Genomic DNA, 18,807 nt, shown 5'->3' with positions numbered 1-18,807 from the left:
ATATATATAACTTTGTTTATATAAATTATACCCGAGTATTTGGTTCATTAGTTGGTGCATTATCCCCTGCCTAAAGAGTAAGGTTCGAATCCCCCCTCCCCAAAATATATAAAAAAAAAACTTTATTTATATAAACTTATATAAACCTAAAGAGAAGTTGAGAGATTAGAATAGTTCTAAAACCTAGTTATTTTTTTTAATTTTATACAATTAAGGACAAGCCCATACGATTAATTAAATTAATTCATGAAAAGATAATTATTAATTAACTTGTAATGTCTTTTAATATATATACTTTATATATATATTATATTCATTTATAAAAAATATAATTACTATTATATATATTAAAATATTGTTAATGTGTGAGTTTGTGTGTGTCCTTAATATAAAAATAAAATATAATATAATATATATCATAATATATAGAGTGTGTGACATATCTCACCAGCATATTTACTTTCTATTTTGTGTTAATATTACAAAAATTATAACTCAAAATAATTAATTACAATATATATACTTTTGTTTATAAAAACTTATAACATATATATCTAAAGGGAAGTTATGAGATTAGAATAGTTAATTGAGTAATTGGGTACCCATGAAAAAGATTTTAATAATTTTTTTAAGGTATCGGTATTTAAATGCGTTATGATAATTATAGGGTAGTGAGAATGTATAAGGGTTAGGGTTAGTGTTAGGGTAGTAATTTTTAAAATTATTTGAGTAGTTAATAGAGTTAAGGTATTTGATTTTTAATAGGGTTAGGATTCGGGTACCTTGAAATTAACAGGTACCTTACCTGGCATCCCTAGATAGGGATGTACCAACATTAATATGTACATCAGATATTGGAAATATATTGGATATTATAAAATACAATGGATATTCACATATATTCATAACACTCCCCTTTGAATATCCATTGTACTACCTTATTAAAAACCTTGAGTCAGAAAAACTTAGTAGGACAAAAACTGGTCAAAAGGAAAATAGGCTCTTAATCGCCTAGGTCAAAATAGGCTCTCTTGGAGCAAGCTCAACACCAGGGTTTTTTGGAGTAGATTCTTGATTCCTCTCCTTTTGTTTTCAAAGAACAATGTCTTTTAATCCTATCCATCTTCCACACTTTAGGCATAAGCCATTTTGATCCATTTTAACCTATTCTTCGGGAACAATAATCCTAACTGGAACATTCATAGCTAGAATATGAGACTTTGTAATCTTGGCATCATCATTAAATGTGTTAAGAAGTTTATTGGTAGCTTGTAAATGGATTATACACTGTACCTTATTTTCGGATTTAGGTGTTCTTGGGTCTAAATGGGATAGATTTTTCTCATTCTAGAAGAAAATCTCAATTGGTTTCTACTTCTCAACTATGAAAGCCTTAGGGATCTTAATTGGTGGAAACACTATTTCATTAAAATGACAATCCGCAAATCTAGCGGTAAAAAGATGACCTATCATTGGTTCCAAGAACTTAATAATGGATGGTGAATCAAATCCAACGTAAATGTCCAAACGGCATTAGGGACCCATTTTAGTCCTTTTTGGCCATACTACAAGCATTACAGAACGCAACCAAAGGTGCGTAAATGTGAAATATCTGGTTCATAGCTTAGAACTAACTGCATTAGAGACTATAGGAGACTAGCAGTGGGGCGTAATCTAATTAATGCTATTGTATGCAAAACAACAAAATCTCACGTTAAATAGTTGAGCTTTGTCCTCAATAATAGAGTACAAGCTAGAATTTGGATACATTTAATTAGAGATTCTGTCAATTTATTCTGAGTATGAACATGTGAAATTTGGTACTCAACTCAATTTCTAGTGAAACACAATACGCATCAAAGCTCTTTGATGTAAATTCACCAACATTATCCATCTTTATGCTCTTCATTGGATCATTAGGGAAATATGTCCTGGGCTTTATAATATGCACAAGTAAACATGCAAATGTGACGTTGCACTTAAATAACATGCAAACTTGGGACTATCTACAAGATGTGTCCATTAATACCATGAAGTCTCGAAATGGCTCACTTATCAGTTGTATTGTTTTATAAATATCACCCTAGATTCTTTGCAATAAGGAAGGGGATTCAAGATTCACCTTTGTCATAGAAGGTTTGGTAATGAGCTTTCCTTGTGAACAAGTTTCACAAGTATAATCTTTGGACAACAAAATCTTTTTATCCTTTAAAGGGTGTCTTTTAGTATTTTGGATTATACTATGTATTATTGCAGCACCCACGTGACCTAGGCGATCACGCCAAAGTCCAAACCCATCGAGATTTACCAATTTTTAGGAAATGGTAGCATAAGATTCAACAACTTTAATACTGACACAATACAATCCTATAGTTGAAGCTTCTAACTTCTCATGGATGGTTTTCTGGCCCATCTTATAAGAAGTGGTGCAGAGATATTCCTTATTTTGGTTATAAATTGTCTCAAGATGGTACCCCTTATGACGTACATCTTTGAAACTAAGTAGATTCCTCTTTAATCTACTACTTAACAATGCATTCTCGATGTGCAAGGTGGTGGCATTTGACAAAACAATTATGGCATTTTCGGAGCCATCAATAATCCTAACGAGACTTGATATTTTCTGGACATTTGCCTTACGCAATGTCACACTTGAGAAAAAGTGCTGGCCACAAAGTATGGTATGTGTCATTGCACTATCAAGCAAACGAACATCTTTTTTTTCTCAGTGATTCCTATTTGCACTTGTATTGATAACTTTAGGTGTCTTAGGGAGCCACTGCTACTTTAGGAGACGAAAGGAGGCTCAAGGTCCGTTGTCAGCTTTAGGCCAATTGGACGGTATACAAAATTAAAATCTAAATGATTGAAAAATTGAAAATTTTACCTTATTAATTGATTAAAGCCTCGTGTTGATAACGTGTTGTAAAATATAACTTTAAAAAAATATTAGAAAAAAGTGGTAGGAATGTAAGAAGATCTTCTATTTTATTTTTTTTTTCAGTCTATCAACCATCAACTACAATACCTCTATTTATAGGTACACATAGATAGAGGAGAAATGAATTTACATAAATAGAGGGGATGAACTTAGTGGATAGGAATGTACATACATTGAATGAACTTAGGAGATAAGGATGTACCAATATAAATATGTACATTGGATATAGGGAGATATATTAGATATTATGAAATACAATAAATATTCACATATATTCATAACATAAGGTAGTTTTTTGGGTTTTTCTTAACCTTTATTTTCTTTTTTTTTTTGGATTTTTGATCATATTATTTTATATAATGCTTGATTATAGATGATTATGTGTTCAAATTTTTTATTTTAATTTAGAGAAGGAAGATTCAAACTATATTCTTTGAATATGAAATCATGTAGAAATCATCGGCCCAAATGCTCCGATGACTTTTTTCTTAAAAAAGGTTTTACCTTTAATTTTTATTTGACATAAATATTATTGTCAAATTCTTTAATTTCTTCACAATCCTATAATACCTTTCGATTTCTCTTTTATATATAGAGTTGTTTTATAATTTTAGGGTTTCGTAAATTTTACTTTCTACATTTTTAATGGAAACTCTTGGTTAGTAATTCATATAATGCATTGAAATGTGGGATTGGCATCTGTCCAATAGCTAACTATAGGAGCTCCATGGTAAATCTTTCACTAGTACTTTTTCAACCTTAGCAATCATGGTAATTATGTTGGTATTTCATCTTAGAATCTTTTTCATCTTGATGATAATCTAAACTAATATGTCCATCGTATACATAGTCAACAGACCTTGGAAAGGAACCACGATTCTTTTCATGTGACGTTACCTGTTTTATCGTTCACTAATGTCCCAATAAAGTGATGAAGAAACTTAATTTCAGGAAATTCAATCTAGATGGCGAGGCTGTCCTTAATCCAAGATTCTTTTGTAGGCAAGGAATTGTGCGCAAATTAGGCTGAGAGGGCCTAAACCAACACACCAAAACCAAGGTGTCCAGTGAAGTGACAAGTACGACGGACAGTGTGTGGGCAAGAGCACCCAAGATGAAAATCTTGCAATAAATGCGTTGGGCAAGGGAGCTTGAGGGAGTGGCTTAGAGACGAATAAAAGCAAATCCACAATCTGAGCACGGAGACTAGTGATGCCTGTACGACAAGAAGATTGGGGCAGAAGGAAGCAAGTCCACAGTTAGAGCATAGAGACTAGCAGAATGCTACTCGATAGAGAGGTCGAGGAAAAGGGATCTGCAACCTCAATATGGTGTAGTGTAAACGTGTGTGGGGCAAAGGAGCTGGATGAAGAGGCAACATACGCAAGGCAAGCAAACTAGGTAGAGGGAGTTTGAGTGAGAGGAGCCTGGTGAAGTAGCATACAGAACAGGACCATGCGTGTTGGGCAAGAGCACCCAAGATCAAAGTTAGGCAAAGTGAGCACGTTAAATGAGGTAGCCCGAAGGAGTGGTGTGGAGACTAGCATAATGCTTGCTTAACATAAAGGTCAAGGTAAAGGGATGCATGTCCGCAACCTTAATATGAAACAACAAAACCAATAATGCGAGGCTGTGATGCCCAAGAAAGCAGCATGTGACCAAACAACATGTTAGGTAGGTACATCTGAAGCAACATTGCACGGAGCCATGGTGCATGGAGCCAGGAAGGCTCGAGATGGTGGTATGAGACGAGATAGCACGCGAGGTGTGTGGGTGTGACAAGACTATATACGTTGGCAAGGTAGCGCACAAGGTAGAGAAATGCTAAAGCTGCATGTGCCACGAGACTACATATGCTAGGCGAGGTAGCACTTGAGATGTAAGGGCACAAGAAAGGCGCGACAATCCTTCCAAGAACGAGAGCGTTGTTGGATTGAGTGGAGGAGCATGTCACGCACCATGCGACCAACCCAAAGGAGAGGTGCCTTGGGAACATTAGGAATAGACCATCAAGGCCATCACTCAAGCGGATGTAGGTTGAAAGGGGCAATCGAGTTGACCAGGAAGACCAAGTGAGCCAGTAGTAGTATTTTTTGTGTGCCAGGCCAGCCAGGATGCACTCCTTGAGCACTAGTAGGCAAGTAACACAGCAACTAACTGTTCCAACAACCATGAACATTATTCCAATGGGAGGGTGGTTTCAACTTATGTTATAAGCTCTTCCTAGTCATTGGAGAAGGGGAGGGCTTTGTAAAAGGGTTCTCCTGACCTATAAAAAGGATCCACCACCCAACAAAAGATCGTTAGGTGGTGCGAGTATATGGGATGAGAGGTCTCATCCCCACTCTCTGTCATGGGCAAAGGTTTTGTGAGAGGTTTCTCTAGTTTAAATATTGTATATTTGTGATTAAGGATGATTGTTTTTAATCCTTTAAGATAAAATGTTTTTAAAAATAATTTTTTTATATTTATTATTTTTAATCAAGAAAAAAGATTTTTAGATAAAATTTTCACAAGCACGTGCTTAGTGGATCTGCTTTGCTCTTTCCCTTTTACTTTTGTAAAGCTCCTTCTGAAATTTTGGCATTCATAGAACCATTAAGGTTTGTAAATTTTCTAAACATCAAGCAAAATTTGAGAATTTGGATAGATTGTAAAAATTTTCATTGATTAGCTTTTGGACTCAAGCAACGATGGTAGGTTTTCCATTAATTCTAAATTTGACAGGACGAATATGAAACGACATTCCATTTGACTTTGTGTGCCTGCTGAAAACGACTACTATAAATAGAAAATTAGTCGACTATCAAGAGATGTTACCCTATTATCTATGCTCAATCATTTCAAAATTTTAGAAAAGAAAAGTTTTAGTGGATCAAGGTGCCTAATAATCAACAAACCAGGTTTAACAAAGTTTTTCCTTGCTTTTTAATCAATTAATGGTACAATCTTAATCGATTAAACATTCACATAAATGCACAATTACGCATCAGGTCAAGATATGAAGAACTCCTTAAGAGTTCCTAAAAGGACTGTTAATCTATGGCTTGTTTAGAGACCAACAATGCTTGTATTGTGCTTACAATGACTTGAGGGCTTAAAGTAGCATCAACCTTGAATATCCCTTCAGCATCATCTATGTGAAGTAAGTCTAGTTGAGATTGCAGAAGCGTGACTGGCATGAAATGATTCCCTTCTGCAGCTCTCTTCTTGAGCCGACCAGCAAGCACCTCAGCCTGAGCATCCAACAGAACAAACTGCACCTTACTGGCATAGCTGCCATGTTCATAAGCAGCATCAGCACATCTTAGAATTTCTCTGTAATATTTCTGCAGAGAAGAACACCCAAGTACCACAGTTTTTCCAAGTACTAAGTTCTCTTTTAGAACATCCCTTAGCATTTCCAGCCATGGAATCCGATCCTCCTCTGAGAGGGGAATACCTTGGCGCATCTTTTCTGTGTATTTAAATGACTATAAACATTAAAAAACAGTACCATATTTAACCTTATAGATGAAAAAAAAAAACAGTAGACAAAAATCATGTATATACGCTCAATAATTATGTCATTGATTGCTATGTTTACCTTTATTCAATAGTGGATGGAAATCATCAGCATCAAGAAAGCTACAGTTCAAAACTTTGGCCAACATGTCACCTATTGTGCTGGTTAAAGACACAAAGCCAGTAGATGAGCATGAAGAGGATCTTAGTTTACCAGGACATGGAAACATATGTGATGTAAACAGCTTTGGAAATCAGTGTGAAGATAAAGAATGAAACAAAAAAAAAAAATTAAACAAAGCAATAAATGGGATCAACATAATCTTATTTGCATTACAGTAGTACAATATAATAATTGAATCTGCATTATAGAATAATAGAATATATTAAAAGAATTCATAGAGTACACGTAATTATTGTCAAATCAAACTAATTATGAAGAAAAAGAAAAAGAAGAGAACTAACAATTGATCGAGTGGATCTTGATGATTCCATCAACATCAAAGTGCTTTCTAAATAAAGATTTCTTGGGCTCTCAATGGAAAAAAGAAAAGATTAAGAGGTAGGAAGAGAAATTATATCACAATAAACAATGTCCCAGATTCTCTATCTGAATATGACAATAGGAACAAAATCCTTCAGTCAAGTGAATGAATTAGAGAGAGATCCAAGTCATGCAACTAAAATAAACTTCAAATAAAAAACAACTATTACCTTATCAAAAATTATGTAAGAAAGTTAAGTGGAAAGAAGATGTTGTCACAAAATAATCATACTACTTTTGGGAAAGTTCTATTTGAAAAACTAATGATTCAAAGCAAAACCTTTTTCATTATGTCAAATTGTAATACGTCATTCCCTAGCAATAACCATTAGACACTATATGTGCTTGTAATAGCATTTTCCTTTATTTTCTATTTACACAATATGGACAAATCTCGACATATTGTTTTAACCCTGCTCTCCACATTTTTCTGGGTTGAAAATCATGGGGATTCGACTGCAAATTGTCATACCCCCGCCTTCTGAAGGACGGAATGGCAAGTTTAACAGTTTGAAAACCTAAACAGATTGAATATGGTTTGATACAGAATTTTTATCGACAAAATAGGCAAGACTCATTTTATTGAATAGATAACAGCTGCTTCAGGTAAGGTACCTTAGGATTCAAAACCATATCAATTAGACTGTAACATACAACCATGTTATAGTGAAAAATTTTACAAAAAAGGTCAATTCCATGATCACTTCAAATCCTATGAAAATTACATGTAGACCATAATTGCTAAAATCTCTAAACTCATCATTACTAAAAATAAAATGGTGAAAGAATTGTGGGTAACAACGCCATTCAAAGATTGGTACATTAAGTGCTTATTTGGACTGACTTTTTTTCAGCTTATTTATCTCTTAAAAGCAAAAGTCAGGCCAAACATAAATTTTGAAAAGCTTTTAAAAAAAAATAACTTTTTTTTAACAATAAAATTTTTTTAAAAAAAGAGCTTTAGGAAAAGCTCCTATGAGTAGCTTTTTCTTCTCTTTTTTTAAAAATACAAGAAATTTTTTTTTGTTTCAAAAATATCCTCGTCTGTTAAAAATAATTACAATATAACTCTCTCAAAAAAAGAAATACATAATTTTAACAAAAATTATAACTTATAAAAAGAAACTTAAAAAAAAATTTACCAAACAACTTCAACTTAATTCTAAAAGCTATTATTTTTCATAAGAGCTTCATAATAGCTTTTAAGCTAGAAAAAAGCTAAGCCAAACAGGCTCTAAGTTGCACAAAACATTCTCTTGAGCTTTTATTAAATACGCAGATTAGATACGTGTTCTCTTGACAAATCATCAATTATTATTTAATAGGAAATTTCAAAAAGATATCATGCATGGGTAGTGCATGGCAATGGCTATGTTGTTACTGTGCGGATTTAGCCACAAATAAAAAGAATAAGTCTACTTCCTCTTCAATGTACTATCTTCATAGGATTCTGTCTGAACAGATAACCTCCTCTTTCTAAGTTACTGCAGAAACAAATTCCAAATAAAACCAGCATAACAGATTCCACTTTGGCCATGAAAGAGATAAAATTTAAACCTTACTATCCAAAAGAAAATTAGAAATTACTAGCAAGGTATCACGGTGGAAAAATTGTCATATATTGATGGGCAACGGAATAAGGGTGAAGAGCATAGCATAATTATCCAAAACGTTCATTTCATGGAAGGCAGCTAACCTACACATGATCATTTTAATGAAAGTTTATCACAAATAGACAACAAATTCATCATTAAGATTCCGTTTGATTGACTTTTCATATTTTCCTTTTGTTTTAATTATTTTTTTTTTTGCTTTTTACGTTTTAGCCATTTTTTTATAAAGAAAAAAAGAACAAATAATAATAGTATCTACAAATGAAATCTAAATTAATAGATAATTTTACTTTTTGTGCGAATAAATGTGTGAAGAGATCAAGAAACTTAAATGAGGCAAAGAGAACTTCTTAGTTTTAGCTTTTACAGCATTTTAGACAACAAGTATACAATGTAAAGGTGATCATTATGAATGACAAATTACACACAAAAAAATAAAGGGAACATGTTGCATGAGTTTCAACACTTCTAACTTCCATGTGCCACAAACAATTCAGGAGGGGATAAAACGCTTACGATTTTCCAGCGCCACTAACACCCATAATCACGACAACTTTTCCTACTAAGAGAAATAAAGAAAATATTAATGCATTGCATAAACAGCTAAAAGAGAACAAGGACCAAAATGAGCTGAAGGAAGGAAGTAGATATAAAATGGAAATTTGAATTTGATACCACAATGAGTTCCACTTATAGCATCAATCTCAACTCAAATTACAGCAATATCAGATAAAATTACCTTTGTGATCAGAAGCCATATTAAGTGGAACAATATACAATCCTTTAGCGACAACAGGTGGAAATTTTAAAAGTCAAAAGTAAGACGGATCCTTCCTTCTCTAAGAAAAGATGGTTACTCTGTAATTTTCAAACATGAGAAAAAATAGACATTATGATCCAACTAGAGAGAGTAGCATTTTAGAAAACTCTACTTGCTAGCTTCAAACTTAGAAAAGAAATAAATGATAAAAGAAACTGACAAAGTCCAAAATTCAATTATCATCAACTACAAACTCCATCATTTGCAGTAATCAGTTTAGCTTTTAATTAAATATATTCTTTCCTATACTCGAAAACAGTAAGACACCAACCATTTAATCCCTAATCCAAATATTTTCTTAGCAAAATGACACTCAGATTTCGTAAATGCTGGCCTGTACACAATCACATACCTAAACTCTATTGAAAAAGGCAACTATGTACCTTTATATATATATATATATATATATATATATATATTCATTTGAAAACTTCTGCTGCCCAAATTACAGTTCTCAATTAGCAATTTAGTATTAAAATTACCATATCATCCTTCTTTTCAATTGAAATTAACACTTTACCATTCCAACTCTCATACTCGCAATTGCTATTGTTTACATCTCTACCCCTAACAGCGTATCAAATTTTCAAGTCAACCAATCATTATGAACGAAATCAAATTCAAATGAGCATTTTGATAAAATTAAATCAAAATCAAAAGTCATAATTCCATGTCACATGAAATGAATATATCAAAACCAAAGCATCTGAGCATTTAGTTTGATGGTATATGCATACATCCTGTGTCGAAAGAGCTAAGTTTCAATCCCATTTCCTCATATCAAAATATATATATATATATATATGTATCTCAAAACGAGAAGAATAACAATAATAAAAAGAAGCGATATATTTAGTATATAGTTAGGAGGAAAGAGAGGGTAAAGCAGTTACCAAATACTTATCGGATTGGAATGAGGTTACTTCAAATTTCAGTTGGATTGTCGTCGGATATAGAGGCGGTAATAAGAGGAGAGAGCTCGGTTTGGTATTCTCCTCCCACCGACTTGACTTGGCTCTAGCCTCTCCACTCCACGACAGATTTGGTTGGTGGAACTGGAAAAATACTTTTGTTTCTGTTTTCAATTGAAAAAGCAAAACGATTGATGAAGGGGAGAAAATTGGTATTTTGAAACTGTTAATCTACTTTTCAGGTAGATTCTTGTACTTTCGCTCACGTATACAGTCCTAAGTAGAGCATATAGCCGACGACACTTTGCAACCACAGCTACTCACACAAATCTCTTACCATATCACAAAAATCCTTTTTCTATTATTTCTTAGGGGTTTTATAAACAAAATAGTCTGTGATTTTTACAAGTTGTGAATACAGTTGCATTAAGATTTTATAAAATAAAAATGTCGATTTGCCAGCTAAATTAATTATGATTCATCTGTTGCCACTTAACATTTTGACGCTGTGATTGAAACACGCAAAAATTACATGCAAACTACCAATCCACATGTTTTAATTTCAATTTTAAGATATTAAATTATTTTTAACTAAATGGCTTGGGAGATTTCATGTCAAAAACCCGGCCATCGTTGTTCCCAACTGGTGTTCACTCTGAATCACTTCCCAAAACCTTAAGCAACATTGAGATTGCAATATGTTGCTAATTTTAGAGCTAACATGGTGAAGATCAATAAGTCACTCGGGTTTACATGTATAACAACACCAAGTTATTCCTAAAGCATCCTAATATTCAGTATGATTCTCCCCAATATAAAAATTAAAAACAAAAATAAAAGGAATTGTTGAGTCGTGTAATGAGTCAACTCAGAAATACAAGTTTCTGTTGGCATCTGGTTGTCGTAATCAAATAAGGTGACCCTACATGATTCATACTTCATACAACATTGCAATATCTCTGGGCAGCAAACATGGGCTGAAGCACATTGTCCCAATCTGCTCTTTCTGTAATATGAAAGAAGCTCCAATCATCAGTATAAAATCTTAAAACAAACAAAGGGAATGCTTCCCATAAAGCAAACACAGGCATACCTCTAGTAAACAGGGAACACCATCCATCTTCCTACTCACACTTGATAGAATGGTAAATGTGACGAACAAAGAACAGAGAAGCACGGAAGCCAATGGTCCCAAGCATGAGGAAGAAACCATAACAAATGCACGCCATGTACCCAAAGAAGAATGAGGTTTGCATGAAGCCTGACATGTCTGATCGTGCATTGTAGTAATACAAACAATAGGCATATATGAACAACCCAGTAGACCCACCACAAAGGAAGGACCTAACAGACCAAAGAGAACGTCAGTAATAGACCAGCTGATTATTGAAAACAGACCCATCGGAGATGCTACCTAAATGCCAGTTAGTCATAAAATTAATTTATATTACTAATTCCAGAAATAATCCAAGATAGACTTAAAAATGATAGTAACTTGATCCCCATGCAAAATGACATCATTCCACAGGTGTTGGCACCCTCTCCTAGCAAATTTGAGTAAAGTTTCAGCAATGAAAGTGGATTTCCAGGCTATTTTATATGCTTTGAATCTTCACTTGGTCTGACATAAGCAGATTAACTCAGGAATTGAGGAGTCAAAATGTTATCAGTAATCAGATCCAAGGTGAGATGCGGCAAAGATTCACTCAAATGCCTCCTATTCAGGCCTAGAGGTTTGATCTAGCAAAGATTAGAGCTTAGTCCATAGAATATGCATAAATGAGAACAGGGATCATAAGTTTAAGGCATTGTCCAATAAGTTAGAATAGTGTGCCAAGATTATCATGTGACACCACCTAAAGCCATGACCATCAGCGATACATCATCATGATACTATCTGCTACCCCTTTTAATAACACAAGAAAGCATCCATAGGCCGAAGCAAAGATAGAACACAAGCAACACATTTGCGAAATAAACCTCACTCAACCACCCAAAAATAATGAAGAAAAAAATGTGCACAATCTCCGATGAAGATGAACCACTGTAATTTAAAAGAATGAAGCTCCTAGTGGAACTCTAGAATTACAGTGCTCCATACTACATCACAAACTGAATTTTTTGTTTCTGTTCTCTTTTCTCTTTTTTTATTCTTTGTTTGTTTTGGTACTACCTCAAGACTGGTTGACATTAATATACTGACATCCAAATTCTACAGACTAATTTATTTATGAACTTCTCAAATTCATGGAAGACAAGACAACCACCCCAAGCTGACAAAAGCAATTTCACCCCTTACGCTAGGACATTTGTATCGCAAGAAGATCATACATAAATGCTCTAACATCACATTATTTTACCTTTCCAACTCTCCCTCCCTGATGGTAATTACTTATATAATTCAGATATACGAACACAGTTGATGCTTCAGCCCAATAGGCCCAATTTAAATTCTATCACTTTCCCCTAGTGGAGGTGTTGAAAAATCACATGTGCATTAAAGGGAATACAAACTGCCAGCTTACTTTGTTGCAATCATCTAGAAATAGAATCACATCAAGCAGCAGTCATGTTCTTTAGTCAATAAAAGGTTAAGATACTAATAGAGCCCCTGTACTTTCCTAAATTTCCCAAATAAGCCCCTATTACTCTATCGTATTCAATTGAGCACTTAAAGTATTATTAGCACTACAAAACAAAATGGGTAGCTAAAAGGAGAGTAAACACCTCTCTCTTATTGGAAAAGTAAACACCTCTTCTGCAGTAACCATTCTCAAGGTCTCCAAGGACTAGTAATTACGCTGTCATTATGTGCATCTTCAACTATTTTAAGGATGCTCCATTGTGTTGTTCACTTTACGATAATCAAGGTTATTTTCAGGTTTTAACTAATGCAGATTGACTGGGTATCCATCTAATGAAGGATTTACTAGAGGGTATTTTGTGTTAGAGGCAACTAACTGTCTTGGAAAAGTAAGAAAAAACCATCAATCAATATCAGGGGTTGCGTCAAAGTATTGAGCATGGCAATACCACTTATTAGTTGCTTTGGTTGAAATACATGTTGGAGGAGCTTGATTTCCAACAACAAATCCTACGACTCATGCAATAATCAAGCAGCCATTAATTGCATAAATGCAACAATCAAATATGTTCTTCCACCACGTTTCATTACATTATCATAAGATAGCTCTATCTTCACTTTTTAGGAGACCATTTGCAGATCTACAAAAAGCTTATCAACTACACAGTAGAAAGAATAGTAGCACTTGGCAACTTGGGTTGGGTTCTCACATTTGAGGATTATACAAATGTAGAATTTCATTCAGAATTATAGATGAGAAAAGGACAATTAGGACTCAAATATCAACAATCCACCTATATGTCACAAGAAATTATGCACATTACAACTGAAAGATAAGCATGCACACACAGGCTAACAAACAAAATAAAGTATTTGAGCTTAGCAGAACAATGTTTCAAAATATGAGAAATTTTAAAATATTCTTCAAGCAACCATCTATATGTATGTTCCTGTATGTTGCTCGTGCCCACTTGCAAATGCATGTGTTTTTTAAAATATGCATATCAGAAAGCTAAAAGCAAAACATACCTCCACCACCACTCATGGTCTTCAGCAGCAAGTTGAAAATAAGTCAAAGCAACTGTGATAAAAGCCGTGACAATCAAGAGAATGATAAAGACAATAAACAGGATGCTGTATATGGTGTAGATCCTATGTCCCCACACACTGGCAAATATGTAGTAAAGTTCAATATAGATAGCACTGAATGGCAAGAACCCTGCCATCCCCATCTGAGGAAGAGTTTTGCGGTACCAAGGCAACGGTGGAATCTCTCTGGGGTATTTTGTGGTGCGACAAGGGGCTTGAAACTCTGCCTTGCTATTTTTCCCAGCAATACCTCCTAATACTAATAGAGGAGATGTGACCAGAGCCCATATGAGAAAAATCACTACAATAGTACCAAATGGCAATGCTGCAGTGGCTTTATAAGCAATTGCAACAGTGTTGAGAAAGCAAAATGTGATAAAAAGAGGTCCACAAAACAAGCCTCCAGTCAGTAATAAGTTTCTCACCTGTCATGACAAAGGTAGAAATAGTCATTACATTTGGCCAAAAAGATATTCAATTTTAGAAAGACATTTTCACTTTAATTACTATTATAAAATGAGGAGGCTAGCATGTTTTAGTTCCAAGTTCCTACTTTCTGTTATTGTTCTCTTGCAGGGAGGAGAACATGGAATTAAAATAAGGAACTGCTTGATTGCCACTGCATGATGCTTAGCTTAAAACTATAGCAACCCTAAAATCAGCTTCTACAAAGAACATTATAAGACTCAAAGACAATGAAGCAATTCAAATTTTAAGAACATTCACCTTCAATAGTAGTTGAGGAACTAAAATTCATTCATGCTGACAAAAATAAGGTAATTGTGCTTTGAAATCTATAAATATAAGCTTCAATCTCTAAATACTAGTCTCCTCTCAGGCTTTTCTAAGTACAAGTGCACATTATAATAACATATCATTCAGAGACAATTTTTTCCATTTTCTCTTTTTCATAAAAACCAAAATTGTGAGAGAACATAGAATGTTTACATGGGCAAGCGGAATGGAATTCCTGAAATTCTTGCACATTTGGGCTTTTTGGTAACACTGAAGATAGAGTATTCTCAATCCTTATGGAAAATTATTTGGGATTATAACATATTTGTTTAGTTTAATGACCCTAACATGATATGAATAGCTAAAAACCCAAGACAGATACCAACCTGGTGAGGTAAACAAGTCACTAGGTCAACTAATCAGCAGTCAATTAATTGAGCAAAACAATCTTTTTCATACGTATAAAATATCTTACCCATATACCTCCAATGTGCCATAAGGCTTCAATTGACTAGAACATTCATAGGTATTCAAGGGTGCCTATTAGTATTTAGTTTAAATCAGATGACTAGTTATGACTTGGTTGAGTGAGGCCAAGTACAAGAGAATCATCTTAGAATTATAAATAATGCAATTCAATTCACAGTAGAATGCTTCAAAAAGTTAAAGAGTTACTTTAGAAAGATTTGAAAAAGTAGGGGGCAAGTACAAAATGGATCGTCCTAAGGATGATTGTGGGAAATATTCTATAAAGTCAGGCTCTTACGTCCTTTAACGTGGGTGAACTTACCCCCATCATCCTTGGTGTACATTAAAAATAAGGAGGAACTCCTACACCTCCTTAATTGTTGGTTGGTTTTTCCTTGATACTTGATTGAACTTACGGCTGTGATTCCCATGTTAGTTAAGTCTTAGTCTCAAGAGTTTGGTTGTAATTGTACTCATCGGTTGCTCCTAATAAATCTCCTAACTTCCCTCCCCCACCCCAATTCAAAAAACACACACACACCGAGAACAGAAACATTTTATTTGGCTTGACCAGCTGGGCAATTTATGTTTAGTGAAAAGGATGATGACTATTATAAAGGAGAAAAAGATTCCTGAAAATGTAATATCTCATTTCTTTCTCTCACCTCTAAACCAAGGCTTTGCTTGGTCAAGGGGAATAGCGGGAGGATGGAAGAGGGTGAGTCGGAAAGTGGAAAGAAAATTATTTTCACTAGTGCTTGGTAAGAGAGAAAAGTGAGAGGAAACAAAATAGGAGAGATTAGCATTTTCCTTCCTTATTCACAAAAACAAATCATTCCAAATTGAAACGATTAAAGGAGAGAAAATGGGAGAAGTGTGAGTTAAGTGTTGCATATTTACAATATTTTCCATCCTTTTCTTAGATTAACCTTGCTATCTTAACTTAACAAAGGTATAATGGTAAAATTATATAATTTTCATTTTCTTCCCTTTCATTTTTCAACTCTACCAAGAATGGATGGAAAAAAAGGTCATTTTTCCTATCCACTTTTCCATCTTTCCTACCAAGCATACCAATGGAAAGAAAAAAAATGTTTTCCATCTTTTCACTTTTCCCCTCTTTTTCCATCTTTCTATTTCTCCATCCACCTACAAAGCAGAGCCTAAAGCGGAAATAATTTATATAAAGGAAACAGGAAAGGAGACCGGTCTTACATACCCAATTTGTTCCTTCTAGCTGACAATAGAAAGAGGCAGCAGTGTAGCCAGCAATTCCAGAAGTAAGTGCATAAATGACAACCAGAGCAGTGAACAAAGCTCCACGATTATATGGATAAAAGACCCCAACTAGAGCGAGGATAAAAATGAAAATTGTACTGGAAAAGAATGCAAATAAGCAGATAGTTACCAAATTGCTCAGAAACAGAAAGCCCAAAGTAAATTTTTACAGAAGGACAAATTTAGCTAATCACTTCTCTCCCCTTTTTTTCTTTCTTTTGTATGGAGAATAACCTTTGACTACTTTGGTTGATACTCACAGAGTAAAGAGCTGGGTGCCAGAACCAAGAGCCGCTGCAAACAAAGACTTGTGCTTTGGGTACCTGAACACATCACCATGAATGTACTTCCACCCAGTCTCTTCCTGGTCATCTGCTGATTCCTCGTCATGTGCATACCTATTAAAGAAGAAATACAGGATCATGTAATTTGAATAAAATATGGACTAGCATGCATCAAAACTCAGGGCTTACTTGACAAAATCATTCTTAAGGACTCGCATAAGAATGGTAGCAAGGAAACCAGTCAATAGCAACACGGTGACACATGAATTGATAATTGAGAACCAGTGGATTTCTAAGTGGTGTGGCAACGAAGAAGATTGCGAGTACTTGTCCATCCTCTTCTCAAACGGAGTTTCAGTTTCCTTCCATTTAACAGTGAACATGAAATCCACATTGACTTGTTCATCTTCTGTGAGGTCCACAAGGGCGTTGGGATCAGATCGCACAGTAATCTCAATGACACGATCCTTGTTGTAAAGGATCTCGAATATGAGATGCTTAAAGAGATAATATTTGTACTCGCTGGGATCGGCCTTCCCTTCCTTATCAACTTTCCCTAAGAAACCCCAAATGGGGAGGTCGTCGTAATACATTTGGAAGTAATAGTCTTTTGAAACTGCACTTCTGAACTTGGCGACTTCACCCTTTGTCAGCTTCTTTTTGCAGGCAATCTCAGCCTCTTTGTCACTCAAAAAGTCAAGTTTGTAAGGGGCACTCACTAATCGATCTCCATTCAACACTTCGCCGAGAGCTTCCTTCTTTTCCTTCACGGGGGCTGCACAAGATCAAATTGTTTAGTTACAACACTCTCAAGAAATAATTTTGAATTATTTATAAACATTAAAAATACTCGAATAGCTGTTGGACACAAACCTGATGAACAGAAAGGAAAATCGAAATAACGGTACGTCTCACTGTTAAAGAAAACAAACGACAAAGTTGAGGTAGATCAGCAAGCAAAAGCAATCGAAATGGAAATGTATTCAATTCCAAGTTTGAGATCCGGAAGGAAGGAATACCTGGGATTGTGGAAGGGACCTACTTTATTGGCGTAGAGAGGAACTTCAGCTCCAGCTTTGTAACGATGATCAGAAGCACTGGATCTCACCTGGGGTACGCCGCACAGGCTGAGAACGACCAGCGCTACCAAACACGCCCTTATTCTATCCATTCCCTCACCAAGAGTCCAGAGATCAAGTTTCTGCAAAAACGTGTTGGGGTCTACGGGGGAAAGAAAGGAAACAGCTTTTTTTCTAGTATTTATTTTATTTTGTTTTTATATTTTATAGCAAAGTGTGTGACTGACACCAACTAGTTACAAGTCCTAAAGAGTGAGAAGCACTCCACACCATCTCTAACCAAAGGATAATGACCGCACAACCAGCAGCCGTTCGGAAATTACACACTCCAAACTTTCAGTATCTCTCTAATCCTAGAGTTTGGCCCCGCTACGTCGGGGGCTGAGGTCCTTCGAATTTTTTTCCCCCATTTTTTTTTTTAGTTTTTTAATAAACATATATTTGTTTAGCAAAAACGAAAATAAAAGCGAATATTTCAAATTATTGAAAGCAACAATTTCTCGTTGCCACTCTTCTTCGGATATAAAATTTTTGTTTCTGACACTTCTGCACTAAGTGAATACTGTTTATGTATAAAGAAATAATAATTAATAAAATTTATAATTTTAATTAATTTATGACTATAAAATAATATTAAATTAATTAAAATATTAATGAAGAAAAAATATTTAATTGATTATTAAATATTTCAAAATAATAAAATGAATTTTAATCAACTTAATGTATATTACAAACTTTTGATGAATATATTTAAAACAAAAGAAAGAAAGAACAAAGAGAAAAGTAGATCAATTATAAACCTTTCGTTAAAAATGTATGTCATAGATGATAAAGATATTTTTTAAAAATGTATCTTTCCTTTTCCACTAAATAATATTTATTTTTAGATTCATACTTATGATTATGTTTTTCTGTCAGGATAATTTATGATTTTATCTGTTTTACCGTTTACTCCAT

At 34.4% G+C, this 18,807-nt stretch overlaps 2 protein-coding genes across 10 annotated transcripts; both read right to left on the bottom strand.

The window, feature by feature from the left end:
• Positions 1 to 5,823: 5,823 nt before the first annotated feature.
• LOC110427951 (P-loop containing nucleoside triphosphate hydrolases superfamily protein) lies at positions 5,824 to 10,732 on the bottom strand. Of its 9 annotated transcripts, none has more exons than XM_021443611.2 (5): positions 10,316 to 10,732; positions 9,342 to 9,460; positions 9,119 to 9,161; positions 6,528 to 6,607; positions 5,824 to 6,398 (listed from the first exon to the last, which is right to left on the bottom strand). In XM_021443611.2, the coding sequence occupies exons 2-5, from the start codon at positions 9,358 to 9,360 to the stop codon at positions 5,977 to 5,979; spliced, it is 564 nt and encodes a 187-aa protein (XP_021299286.1). In that variant the 5' UTR covers positions 9,361 to 9,460; positions 10,316 to 10,732; the 3' UTR covers positions 5,824 to 5,976. The 9 variants fall into 9 exon arrangements, with proteins under 9 accessions (XP_021299286.1, XP_021299287.1, XP_021299285.1 ...); XM_021443610.2 differs by having other exon boundaries at positions 5,825 to 6,398; positions 9,119 to 9,164; positions 10,316 to 10,730; XM_021443614.2 differs by lacking the exon at positions 10,316 to 10,732 and adding an exon at positions 6,911 to 6,979 and having other exon boundaries at positions 5,826 to 6,398; positions 9,119 to 9,164; positions 9,342 to 9,419.
• Positions 10,733 to 11,058: 326 nt separating this feature from the next.
• Positions 11,059 to 18,153, bottom strand: LOC110427950 (transmembrane 9 superfamily member 4). Its single transcript, XM_021443607.2, has 8 exons — positions 17,791 to 18,153; positions 17,645 to 17,685; positions 16,961 to 17,546; positions 16,748 to 16,885; positions 16,429 to 16,585; positions 13,947 to 14,431; positions 11,427 to 11,677; positions 11,059 to 11,339 (listed from the first exon to the last, which is right to left on the bottom strand). The coding sequence occupies exons 1-7, from the start codon at positions 17,940 to 17,942 to the stop codon at positions 11,458 to 11,460; spliced, it is 1,779 nt and encodes a 592-aa protein (XP_021299282.1). The 5' UTR covers positions 17,943 to 18,153; the 3' UTR covers positions 11,059 to 11,339; positions 11,427 to 11,457.
• Between the last annotated feature and the right edge of the window lie 654 nt (positions 18,154 to 18,807).

Source organism: Theobroma umbraticum, unplaced genomic scaffold (genome assembly GCF_002168275.2).
Source record: "Theobroma umbraticum cultivar Fairchild unplaced genomic scaffold, ASM216827v3 scaffold_239.0, whole genome shotgun sequence".
NCBI classification, from domain to species: Eukaryota; Viridiplantae; Streptophyta; class Magnoliopsida; order Malvales; family Malvaceae; genus Theobroma; species Theobroma umbraticum.
This window is presented reverse-complemented; position numbering and strand designations above follow the sequence as displayed.